This window comes from Polyodon spathula, chromosome 1 (genome assembly GCF_017654505.1).
Source record: "Polyodon spathula isolate WHYD16114869_AA chromosome 1, ASM1765450v1, whole genome shotgun sequence".
In the NCBI taxonomy this organism is placed as follows: Eukaryota; Metazoa; Chordata; class Actinopteri; order Acipenseriformes; family Polyodontidae; genus Polyodon; species Polyodon spathula.
Window position 1 is genome coordinate 91,866,057 of NC_054534.1, and position 13,466 is coordinate 91,879,522.

At 36.4% G+C, this 13,466-nt stretch overlaps 1 protein-coding gene across 1 annotated transcript in view; it reads right to left on the bottom strand.

The window, feature by feature from the left end:
- Positions 1-464: 464 nt before the first annotated feature.
- The window catches only part of LOC121324236 (atrial natriuretic peptide-converting enzyme-like), a 50,545-nt gene continuing 37,543 nt past the window's right edge, over positions 465-13,466 (bottom strand). Inside the window, exons 14-22 of the mRNA XM_041265906.1 lie at positions 9,949-10,062; positions 9,198-9,308; positions 7,472-7,595; positions 6,048-6,173; positions 4,405-4,454; positions 3,874-4,048; positions 3,098-3,369; positions 2,878-3,011; positions 465-2,502 (exon numbers count right to left, since the gene is read on the bottom strand). Coding sequence (XP_041121840.1) covers positions 2,323-2,502; positions 2,878-3,011; positions 3,098-3,369; positions 3,874-4,048; positions 4,405-4,454; positions 6,048-6,173; positions 7,472-7,595; positions 9,198-9,308; positions 9,949-10,062 — 1,286 coding nt within the window. The 3' untranslated portion in view covers positions 465-2,322. The remainder of the gene's footprint in view (positions 2,503-2,877; positions 3,012-3,097; positions 3,370-3,873; positions 4,049-4,404; positions 4,455-6,047; positions 6,174-7,471; positions 7,596-9,197; positions 9,309-9,948; positions 10,063-13,466) is intronic.

Here is a 13,466-nt window from a genome sequence, read left to right on the forward strand (position 1 = left end):
TTAAAAATAGAGTAATGTTCATATTGAGAACCTGACATTGCCTTTATTGGCCATGTCAATGTGACACTTTAAAAGCTACACACAGGTATGTGGTATACCTGTCCTGGAAGGGTGAGTATTACGTTACATGATTTTTGCAATTTAAGTATGTTAAGTAATTTTCTGTTTGTTTGTGTTTTTTTTGTTTGGCTTTTTAAACTCATTTTAAATTTTGAAATGTGTTCATTTATTAAGAAAATAAAGGAAATACTTGTGAATGTGATCATTTATGTCCCTGTTTTTCCTGTGACCTTTTCCATATATGCTTAATCCGCATAGCCATGTGCATTTCCATTGGTGGGTTTCATATTTCATATGTCCTGCTTCATTGTTCTTGCTTCTGGTAAAGGTATGGAATTTAAATATCAACAAAATTATTTAATGTTAGCATATTCCTTAGACAAACTGATCCAGATACAAGAGAATACTTTTTTATATTTTTTATTTTTTATAATCATATTGCAACCTTAATCATTTGGAGAATAGTATACTTGACAACGGGGTGTGTGTGTGTGTGTTTGTTTGTTTTTAATGCTAGCAGCATACCCCCAAATCTTCTGGCATGTTTACCATCATTTCATCTGTTTAGAAATAATCAAATTCAGATTCATTTACAATGGAACAATGAATTGTAAAAATAAGATTCATGGTCAAGACACGATACATTGTATTTCATGTGTGCACATAGAAAAGCAGTATAAAAATACTTTATAAAATTACAAACATAAGTAATCTTTACATGGAATGTTTCAATTACACACTGCAGCAGAAACAAAAAAAAAAAAGTATTTTCAACAGCTGGGTTACACAAAGTATACGTTCTGTTTAAATGGCAGAAGAGAAATGACATTGAAATTAATTTTTTTACTCCACAGACTTCAAGAGCTATCTGCCATAGAGATCTTAGAGAAGAGACGAGACAGGGACTTTGGTGTTAAGTAATTCTGTTTCCTGTGTCTATCTCTGCAATTACTATTGCACTGTATAAATCAAACTGCAATAATTCCCAACCCTTAATCCATAATCACAAACTCACGTTTGCTTGCATGTTCTGCAGTTGTATAGCATTGTGTTTTAATCAACAGTACAAATGCCTGTCACGTTTTAAAGTCATGATTGTTATTATAATAGAAAAGTACAACTTCACAGATGCATGTGTGTTTGTCAAGAGTAATGCAAGTGTATTTTGAGAGGTCAGGTTGGAGAGCCTATAAACATGTTAGATTATCCCCATTTGTTGTGTGTGTGTTAGAAGTGATTTAGATTTTTTTTTTTTTTATTTCTAATACTGCATATCTGAGACAATAAGACAGAGTGATTAATGGTTTAAGCCTTCTAGAATGGCATCTATGTTGTGTCAAAATGGGAGAGATGGCTTTTCTGGCATTTTTTTTTTTTTTGGCAAAATACAGGACATATTCAGTTTTGCCTTGTGCATACATATATTTACCAGTTTGTTGCTTTCCTATTTTTACATATAATGCTTACAGAAGTATTTTAAAGTCATTCAGAGAAACATATGTCAAAACCCTTGAGAATACCTTGTAGTCTTTACATTTGGAATGGGGATCTGGTCCACCTGGCTCCAAGCCCTTTCCTGTATCCCTTTTGAATCTTACACATAACCTCATTTGATGTATGTTTCACACTAGGAATTCAACATTACAATAGTGTTTTTATTCCCTTCTATTAAAGTGTAGAAAGTTCAAAACAAGCTGTGATAATCAAGTCCAGTTAATTGTAGTACGTTTAGAAGCGTAAGAAAACCCTGCATGTATAACAGATTATGATCTTTTCTTTAGAGCAGTGGGAAGCTTGGGTAATGTTCTTGTTAAAACGATGTTAGTGACAGGACTTACGAAACTGTTAAACAAGCAGTGTGCAGTCTTGAATATCAAAACAGAAATACTACTGTGACTTGTACAAGATGCTAAATGCATTGTTCACAGTTATGATCAAAACACCAATGTAGCTCTGCAAATAAATGACAGCATCAAAATCTGCCCTGCCCAAGAGGCTCAAAGCCAAGTGACCTGTTCCCATAGAATAGTAAAACAGCAAGGTGAAATACAAATTCAGAGAAAATGCTAGAAGCATTTGACAGTTCTTCAACGGAGTCTAGGGTAAAATAATACCTTCACCCTCCATCAAATGTAAGTATTTTGTGATCTGGAAGATGGTATGATTTCCAGGAATCATTTTCACAGTTTTTTACTCTAGCTGCCAAAGCTCTTGTCTCAATTTGTTTTAAAGAGCCCCACCTATCTCTACAGTGTCAGGCTACTAGAGGAGAAATGTGTGGAGATATATCTGTCTCTCGATCCATTCCACAAAATGAGTTACATTGCTGTAAACGCCAGGTCCCAAGACTTGGGAAAAACAAACAGAACCCCAGGATGTCAGCCCGTACAAGGTCCAGCGTCCCGCAGACTCTTCACAGACTAAAGGCCCCCCACTGTCACCCTGGAAGACAAAAATCCAGGTCTTGAGTCACTTATAATCCTACACATAGGGCCTGATCATCTGAACAGAACAAACTGAAATGCTCATTTATTTTTGTCTAATTTGTTTAGTACAACATTGTAGAATAAAATTGATGACTCTTATTTTTTACTGCATTTCAACAAACACATAAAAAAAAAAAAAAAATAATAATAATAATAATAATAATAATAATAATAATAATAATAATAATAAAACATCTACAGCATCTATTTTAACATATTACTATTAAACTCCAGGACGTTATAGAATTGCAACACATTTATAATGTCAATAGCTTAAATCTTAAGATCAACAGTTTTCTTTACATCCTTAGAAATAGCTTGCATAACTCACCATACAAGAATCCACGGTTCCAGATTCGTATCCTGCACATAACATTCGAGACGTGATAGTTTTCATGTCAAAGTAAGACTGACACTGATCCTTTGATATAATCCGAACCTCTCCTTCTTGCAACTTAAAGGGCACTGATTAAAAAAAAAAGAAACAGCAAGTTTGTTTACCCGCGCTCATCAAGAAGCTTTCTAAAATACTTGAAGAACAAATCACTTACTCCTGTTGCCCATGTGGCCCCATCCCGTGATGTAACAGTACGTGTCTGGCTGTGCGTGCTGGTCTTTGTTGGGAAGACACACAGGCCTCACGTAGCTGGTCTCATTAATCTCCTTGTCCAGTTCCACTATGCTGATGTCGTAATCCACCACGGCTCTGTTATACCTCGGGTGGAGGATAACTCTCTTTACCTTCCTGGTCTGCATGAAGGGTGACTGGTGGTCCAGGTTGTTGATACCAAACACCACTTTCCAAACATCAGCTTTATCCCGGCTTCACATAGAGGGAAACAGAGTGTCAAAATGTAACCAAATATCAATAGTTTAGTAAATACAGTTATTTGGTCTGCCTTTGACAAACAAAACCATGGACCTTCTATAATGCTTCTGAATCACAATCTTTGCTCAACAATTATTTTACTCAGTGCTATTAAATTCTGCAGATAAAACAAATAAGTAAAAATGTGGTATTTGTATTACTTTTTTTTGCTATTATATGAGACTACATATAAAGTCTTAGTTTCTACTGATCATTAAAGTATGATGCAGTACTGTTGGGGTCTTAGTCCATCATGGTCAGCTCAAGCATCACATCTTGCCACCTGAAAGCATGTTTTTTTTTTTTTTTTTTTTTACAGCCCAGACACTTGCTAGAAAATACAGTACCATTCTGGCTTAGTAAAGGTATATCTCTCTTTACTTGAGCTTGTTTCTATCCAGACAAGCTGGTTATATTCCATCCTAACCCCCTGCCTCCTACAGTATTTGCTATACTCACCCCTCAAAGCAGTGTGCTACTGTCAACAACCACTTCTTGGCGATGAGGACGCAGCCGCAGATGTGGCCACTGGGATCACTCTGCATGGAGCACTGCCAGGGCCAGCGGCCAGGCCGACTCGTCCTACCTCCCAGAATCCTCTTGGTCATTCGAGCTGCAGGTCTACGGCCACAGTCTGACGAGAATACAGGGGGGAAAAAAAATGTCAATTTGTGGGGGATAAAATGAACAAATAACATTCTGCAGTAAATGGATAACATTCAGAGTCTCACCCCACTTGTAAGACATCTTGCTTATTTAAAACCTGTTCACAATTTTTGAAGAGGAGACAATTATCTGTTCAGGGATAGCAATATATATTTAGTGAGCAAGCGTGTATGTTTGAGGTGGAAGAGAGATTTTTTTGTATGATGTTCAGAAGGTGTTCACCTAACAGGTGAGGAGTGAAATCACTTTTTTTCACTTGGACTATCATAGATAATAAAATAAAATACATTTAGAAACAAATATCATTTAAGCATTTGGTAGTACCTTCTTTGACACAATGGAGAGACACTTTGCTTCGGCTCCAACAGACATGCCTGCATGCAGAAAGAAAACAGATTATTTCAATACAATTGTGAGAACAGAAAGCAGCAGATTATGAGCACAAGTAATGAAACACCTACAGTGTCAGACTGGCAGCTGCTTTGCATTTTTTTAATGGGAGCAGTCTGGTGGTTGTTCGCCACTTAAAGTAATTTCCGTGACTAAACAGAACATGTTCATTACCTAGGAGCTGTTGTATTCTGGCAGGCATGTGAAACTTCCTGAAGCTAATTGTCAAGGAAACGGGTAATTCCCAATGCCTTCCTTTGGTAAGTGGTGTCACATGGGAAAGACAGACCTAACAACACACTGGCCCCATGGGTACTCCAGTACATGTTAGCGAACACAGTACTGTATATCCACACTACTACCAGGGAGATTTAAACATGAGACAACATATCTGCCTCAAGTACAGGGAAATAAAGCTATAGATATATTGCACTTGATTATTCTTTGTATGAAAGCACGTAAACTTCTCCATGGCAACAGAATCACTCCTGCAGCTGTGATGTGCACATAAAAAGGAAAATAACTACTCCCTGTATTCTGTTTCATAGCTTTGTAGAGTGCTGTAGAGTCTGTATTTTTATACATACTGCATCCTAAATTCTTCATTTTATTTCATTATTGATTTAACCAGGAGGATACCTAATGAAACAGAGGCCTCATTTACAAGGGGGTCTCGTTGCAAAACACAACTGATCAGGTCAGTAGCAGCAGTCAACACAAATTTAAACACAACTGGGATAATAGTCAGGAGAGGTAGTACCATCAGTAATTAATCAGTTGAGACATACAGTGCCTATTACTAATATTGTTAACAGAAAGAATTTCTGAACAGCAGCACCCCACTGGCACTCCTTAAGCCCCAGCCTCTACAAAACTGAACACACAGGCTAGTTGCAGCCTTTTAAATACACCTGCCTCATTTAAACTAGAATAATAGGATCACCAATCGTGTCCCACAGTTTTCTCCATTTTATCCACATTCTCACATGAAAATGGGTATTTAACATACACACATATAACAAAGACATAATGAAACATTTATACTGAAAATAAAGAAATATGAATGTAAAGATACTACTGTTCTTCATGTAGTTGGTGGTATTCTTTGTAGAATATGTGCCGTTAAGTGAAAAAACAGGTACCAGTACAAAATAAATAACCTGTTTCTCACAAGAATAAACACTATTTACATGTGAGGGGTTTTCCTGCATTGTTAGAAAGAGCATTAAAAAAAAAAAAAGATATCATGTTTTGTTGTTTTCTGTTCCTCTATTCCAAGTGGCAACCACTTTTGCAAGTACAGACAGTGACACTTAGTGGTAAAAGATGGAAATACACCACTGGGTAATGTACAGTAAGTCGAATCCATTCCTGATAATAGATTAAATGTTTCAACGGTGTTCTGTATGATCAACAGTAGAAAAGTACTTTAAATAAAGCGTTTGCACTTAGTATTGTTGCTGTTGTTGTTGTTGTAGTTTTGTGGAAGAAAGGTTCCCTTTGATACAATGCAAAGAAATAATACTTCAGTGTAATAGCTTTTCAGCTCCCATTGTCGTGTCCAAGCTATTTCTCACCCTTTCACCAGAAGTGCTTGGAGGGCGGAGCCGTTCTGGTGTCTCCAATCAGAGCTCAGGTGCAGCCATTTCCTGCGGCCTGGTTGGTCTTGTTGGTCTTGCACAATGTGGGTGGTAGGCAGACCCCTGTTCAAAGCAAACAGATAAGAACTCGACAAAACCATCTTTCTATTTTTAAATGGGGTAAAAGGTCAGTAATCCAGTTTATCTAAATGCGCCTGTGCTCGTTGACCATGATGCATGTTTACATATTTTTCAAAATGCAATTACATTGTTCTCCACTAGGGTTAAAATTTATTTTACTCTGCTTTACTAAACTTTGCTAATCTTTTACCACAGTGTACCACAATAAGTGAGTTTTTATTTTTCTGTTCACAAAAACTGCTGGAAATTGTCACAAAAACTGCTGGGTTTACAAATTAAACCTAAAAGGGGAATGTCCATTCAACCTCCACTGATTAACTGAAACAAATCCTCATTTCCCTCTCCTCTCTACTCTGCCAGATGAAGTTTTGAACACAGTGTGCTTTGCCATTGTAAACTCTTCACTGTAAGCTCACACATAAAAAGCACTGCGTGCACTGGCAGATAATAAGCTGTGCAGACCACTTCCTTGGCCCCTAACAAATGTGGTGCTACATTTCATTGAATTAAAAAACAAATTGTTGCATTTCCTTGTATATCCTTTCCAAATGGAAATCAGCACAGTTAACAAGGTTCTGTGGCTGTGTTCTTGTTTTCTTTTTGGCAAAGGGGTTATTTTTAACAGGCACCAACGCTCCCTGCTCTATTGTAAATGATATGTATGGTTCTTTTTTTTTTTTTTTTTTTACTAACGGGCACTTGTGGAAGTTGGTCACAGTGGAAAGAACTTTACTTCTTTTTATAGGAAATGAAGGTTTTTTCTCTCATCATGTTTTCTTCTCTCCAACCTCCACGCCTATTTTCAGGAGCTTTATTTGCATGATTATAATGTAACGTCTCAGCAGCAGCAGAAGCTCAGGGTCAGACTCCCAGTCAAGATTATTTTACAACCATTACCTGACTCACACTGTACCTCCTTAGGTGAACCTCCAATAAACCCCATCAGTACAGCTAGCCTTTCCCCTCTGGCTGTTCTGCTATTTATTTATTTGTTTGCTCTAAAGTAATGTACAGGTAGCACTGTATTTCTTTACAGATGCTTTATAATATCAACTGGCAATAGGCTCTACTACAAAACAGTACATTAGTTATTTCTTTTTTGCTGTGCCTGAGCTGCACACAATAGTAATACATACAAAAGTCATGTTTCTGGCTAAAACATGTGTGGACATAGATGTCAGATGTTTCATGGCGTCTGACAACAGGAATATGTCTGCTTCTGTATAACAGATCTTTAATTGGCTGTAGTCAGAGATTCTGCTACAAGCTACTGACCTTACCCTAAACCCATCTGCTTGCAGGCCAGCAGGCTCAGTTCTTCTTGCCAGTTGTCAGCACACACCAGATAGTCTGAGGCAGACTTATGGATGGTCAGCAGGGATGAGGGTGTCTTTGACAGAGTCACTACACAAAAAAAAGGACAGCTCTCAAGCAGTTTACAAATTAGGACTATATGAAGTTTGTAAGTTGGTTTGGGCAGTAAGGACTGACCCCTACACATATTACTTCAGGCCAGATGGTGGATCTGCAAACCAAGTGAGTTTGAGGCAAATATTAATTTTGTACATCTCATATTCAGCAAGAAAAATGATGTATTCACATTTTCTGTGTTGTGGGGGTTTGTCCTGTACTTCTGAATTTAAGTGTTCCTTGGTCCTCCAGTTCGATGTTAAAATATACTTTTTGGTGACTAGTTACTACTTTCTTCCATAGAACAGCCTTCAGCTGTTAAGAGGTAGTTTTCGACATGGACATACATTAGATAACAGCCTTTTTAAATATGCAAACCTATTTTAAAAACAGAATGGCACACTACACCTTTAACTTATTTCAGTGTTTGTAAACCAGTAAAGCTTGTTTCAATGACTTAATAAAATGACAGAGCATGCAATGACGCTAGTAAAGAATTCACAGTAAGTCTTCTGATAAGACCCCTATGTATAAACACATTATTTCCTTGTACAACACTGCAATTTACAACCTTGTAATCCTCATCTATTTCTGTCACACTTCATTTAATCCTATCTAGCTTTAGTCTTAGATCTTTCCTTATTTTTTGCCACATTTCTTAGCTTTTAACCAGCAAAGGCAATTAACTGACTTTATCCTCTGAAAACATCAGTTCCCACCTCTTTTCATTAGGCAGTTTATTGAAAATGCAAGAGAAGACAGCATGAAATTGAATACAAGGTTGTGATCTCTTTCACAAAATTTTCACTTTCATGGTTCAACTATCATCAAATTCCCTAAACTGGCATACAGCCTTGTAATCTCACACCCGACATGGTTCTATTATTTTACACACAATACAGGTTCCTGTAACATACTGTTTGAGTTTCAGTAAGGTAACAGTGTGAGTTGCAGTTAAAGGGATTCTTTATACCATCTTTATTTTTAGTATATTCTTCCCTGTTTAGTATCATATTATGTGTTCTCAACACTTTCTACTGCTGTTTCTGCTTAGATGATTATTGATCTGGTTTACTAACAATTCCAGGAGAAAACAAAAAAAAAAACCTTTTTGAATGCATCTGAAATGCTGAGTTGCTAAAGTCAGGTGATTTTAGAAACTTAGTAAATTAAACATCTCTATAAAAAAGCAGTTTCAGAAGGGACAGAAATGACAGTTGCACTATGCAGAAACTCAGATTTTACAAGTGATCAAAATAAAAATGTTACCGGAATAGTAAGAATGGAAAATAACTATCCAACTAAACAGAAGAATAATAGAGAATGCACATGATATGATATTGAACACATAATCAACTAAGTATTATAAAAGCGTAGGTGATGTAAAGTACCCCTTAAAGTCTGACTTATAGACTAACGTTTCACTAAAATCCAGCTTTAGTTTAATGGAACACTAAAAACCAAAGCTGACCAGCAATTCAATTATTTTCTAGAAATGATTAAACCAAATGAAGGGAGTCTGAACAGGCCATAACCCAAAGTGCTAGAAACTGCTACAAACACAATGAAATACAACAACTGAAAAGAACAGCTTACCGCATTCCCATTCGTCTGAGCTGTCAGAACAGTCTGTTTTGCCATCGCACCATAAACTGCGGTGCACACACTCATGATTGTTACACACTTTCTCATTGTCTTTACAGAAAGCTGTTAAAAAATGATAAAATATTCAAATAAAATATCAATTTACACACTATTATGGATATGAGCTGGTGGTTAATTGATATAGAGTGAATAGCAAAATGCCCAGTTTTGACTTGCAAATGTGCAAGAGTACCATTTGAACGACAATAAAAAAAGGTTCAACACATCTACACTGATGCATTGTTCCAGTAGATGATGCTATTGTGTAAAAAAACATCCAGATGTAGCATCATTGCCTGGTAGCCAAATTCAAAGAGATCAACACATAGTGAGCAAACGCATGGCAGTCAAGGTAAGTCTGATATTCCTCTGTACGGTCCAAACAAAAAAGCACTGGGGGTTGACTGACATCTACTGCTCCTGGTATGTATGTTTTTATTTGTACAGTCCTTTTCCCTTATGCCTAAATAGTGATATGACACTTAAATATAAGTTGTGTTAAGTTACACCAATATATATATATATATATATATATTATATATATATATATATATATATATATATATATATATATATATATATATATATACCGCGGTTATATTTACACAGTCCTAGTATCTACTATTTGTTCCATTATACCTTATGGCCTACAATAAATACATGAAATCATCAAGTTGGTTAAAAAGGAGTGATGATGACTTACAGCAATTCTTTTCATCTGCCAGGTCAGGGCAGTCAGGGAATCCATCACAGATCATTGTATGTTTGATGCACCCTTTGTTCGATGGGCATTCCCACAGCCCACGTTCGGTACAACCTGGTAACAGAAAGGGCAGCAATTTCCATCAAACAGGTTTATGCCACTAATTTACTTGGAAGCCTTTCTTCAAAGCATCAGTGTTAGTTCAACTTTACCAACACCATTGTTCTGCAGGTCTTTCCTCAAAAACAGATGTGAAACACCAACTGAGCAGGAACTGGTTTACAATCTGTCATCGGGGGATTTTAAAGCTACTTTAAAGATGGTTGCTCTGTATTCAATAATATGAAACCTTTCCCTGTGAAAATTCTCCTGGACTGGGCTGCAAGGTTTGCTAATTTGTGTCTTTATAAAAGTCCCCCATAGTAAAAACATGGCAAAGTGTAATGAAGCATGGTAGAGCATAGGTTAGCATTATAAAACCCAGAGAAGTATGGTAAAGCATATTCTAAAAAAACAAACTTGGCACATCATGGTAAAATATGGTAAATGCATTGTAAAACCATGATAGAAAAACTGCAAAATTACCCTATTTGTATGTGTGGTAACACAAACTTAGGGCTTAACTATTAGGGAAAATGATCAGCATTGTTTTTATGAAGCTTTTACACATCAGCCATAACTTCTCTTTGTTTTATCAACAGGGTTTGAGCAACTAATAGGGGTTATTTACATACACTTTCAATAATGATTTGGTTGAATGTCTTCAAAAGATTAAAATCTATAATTGGGAATTGACAAACAGGGTTAGTTAAGAAGCTTAAAATTGCCTAGTGCCGCCATTTAAATGTTACAAAATAAACTAGCATATTTAAAATCTTCATTTTGGACAATGTTTCTTTTGTGATTGCATTATACTGTACATATGGTACAGAACAGAAAATAACACACCCGAGTAGTCCTGGTCAAACAAGCAGGTTTTAGGCCAGCTCTGAAGAGCATCTTGGTTTGGTGTATTTTCAAACAGGATTTCCTTAACAAATGCACACTCTTTTGCAAGAGGCATTGAAAAGTAAAACTGTGACATTGAACATGTCATGCTGACTTTATTAAAAAGCTTAACTAAAAGTGTTGCGCAGCTCATTCAGTTTTCTTCTAACACAATGTATGTACTGTTTCTTAATATCTGAATTATGTGGTGTACTTGTTCTTTACAAATAAATGTAAGTATATTATAAATTTACATTACTGTAAATGGCCAATATGATCTCAGTCCATCCTATTAAACTGTGCTGAGGTCTAAAAAAAAAAAAAAAAGGTGGTTCAAGAGCAGACAGACAAGGAGACCTGTACTTATTGAACCTCTATCATACTTTTAAAGCCTGTCTAAGCCAGGACGTCTACAGTATCAGCAAAGACATTGCCATCTGATCATCTGTGGTTTGTGGTTCATGTCTCAAAAAGCAGACCCTTCCTTCAAACTGTTGTAATTCTGTTTGTTTGATGTCCCCTTGCAACAGTAAAGTCCTCTGCGGACATCAGGCAAATTAGGTTTTGACTGCTGTCCTGCATATCAACAACAGCATACCACGACTAAATACATCAATTAGAATTCAGAGAGCACTGGATGTTCTTTGGTACAGTAATATTATTTGTCTGAGTCAATTCACTCCATGGCCAATGTCATGCAGTGTGTGGCTGACTGAAGAACTTTGTCTATAGCTTGACAGTAGCTGTGTTTTATTATGATAAAAAAGTTATCAATTATCCAGGGTAAGTTAAGATATAATAAATCAATAAGCAAAATGTCCTGTAATGTTACACATCCTTCAGAAAATGCCAGTAGCCCATATTAATGTCAAATTATAACCTGTAAAATCATAATGAACAATTTGTTTAGCTCTCAACCTTTTCTTTTTTAACAACCATTTATTCCATCTGGTCATCATCTACACAGGGAACTGCAATTCAGAGAAGTAGCTACTCTTATGGAAATTGCATGGATATTCTTTTAAATAATAGTTTTTACAAACATAATTACTTGAAATTAAAAGACCTTCAGATTAACAGACTCTCAGAGTACCATTTAATACTTTTCGATATTTGCCAGGTGCTTACTGTGGGCCAATTATACTGTTACAATAAAAAAAAAGAAATAATGCAACCGTGCGGTTCCCATGCCATGCCCAAGATGGTGATGAGGCCCTAGGCGTCAGCCAAATGCCTTTAACTACCCTGAAGTGGTATATATCACCAGAACCGCACGGCCCAAAGTGGTTTATACCGCTTATAACACGGCTATCTGTTATTATGGAGAAATTAAAATAATTAAAACACATTTTAAATTAAGATAAAACCAGTGTAATATAGTCTGACATTTAATTTAATTTAATATAGTTTATTGTTCACTTATTAAAAATAAATTGCAAGTCTCCATTTATTGTGAATTTATGCATCCAAAGTGGCATCTTGAAACTAGAGGACTGAACACATGATGATGCTGATGGTCTGGGTGGAGTTTCAAATAACACTGAGGAAGGCAGGAGAGCAGCTGTGATGGACGCTGAAGCCGGATCTTGAGGTGAGTTTGTGACCTTGTTATATATGAGGCACAAAAATTCAAGTCCGTTTTCATTCTTTTGGATCTCAAAAGATGTTTCTGTTAGTTGTCAAACAACCACGTGTCCACCTCGTGCCGAGATTGAACCACACTTTACGCACCAATCCAACCGGGGACAGTGCCTCAGTTTCCCACACACACTTAAATCCAGGGCCGGTAATTCAGGGGGCTGTTGTCTGGCCTTGTCTTCCTGCTAGTTTTAAACTCTCTGTCGGCAGAGATGTTAACACTTCTGCTGCTAAAATATCTATTTAGTCCAGCTCTCAGAATTTAAAACTGGAGACTAAATACTGGTCGCCACTTGAACTGCTTGCACTGGCATAAAATCCCCACTAATGCTGTTGAGATTTTTTGGACTTTCTTAAAATGAATGTTCATTTTTTTTTTTTTCTTTAAGTACATTAACAGCCAGCCCATCGTTTTTTTTTTTTTTTTTTTGTGTGTGTGTGTTTTTTCAATATCTTAGTTTTCTTCTATTTAATTTAGCTGTTCATCATCTACTGTCATGTGTCTACTCTTAACAGTTGCTGGTGCACTCATTTTATTTATTTATTTATTTATTTCAGAGGGACTGCTGTCTTCACTCAGCAAGTTGGTGTTGTACCAGTTATCTGTTTTTATCCCCAAATATATTAGAAGGACATAGGTGGAATATCAGTCATTTTTGACAGTTGTTCTGTAACTGATAACAAATAAAATGGCAGTAGTGATTTTTTCAGTGTGAAACAGCTCATTAGTATGCAAGCCATGGTATACGCGATATATACGCACAGTCATGTGATGCTGTTTAACCAATCAGAGGTTGTTATTTTTCCAAGCCATGTTAGATAGATAGATAGATAGATAGATAGATAGATAGATAGATAGATAGATAGATAGATAGACAGATAGATAGATAGAT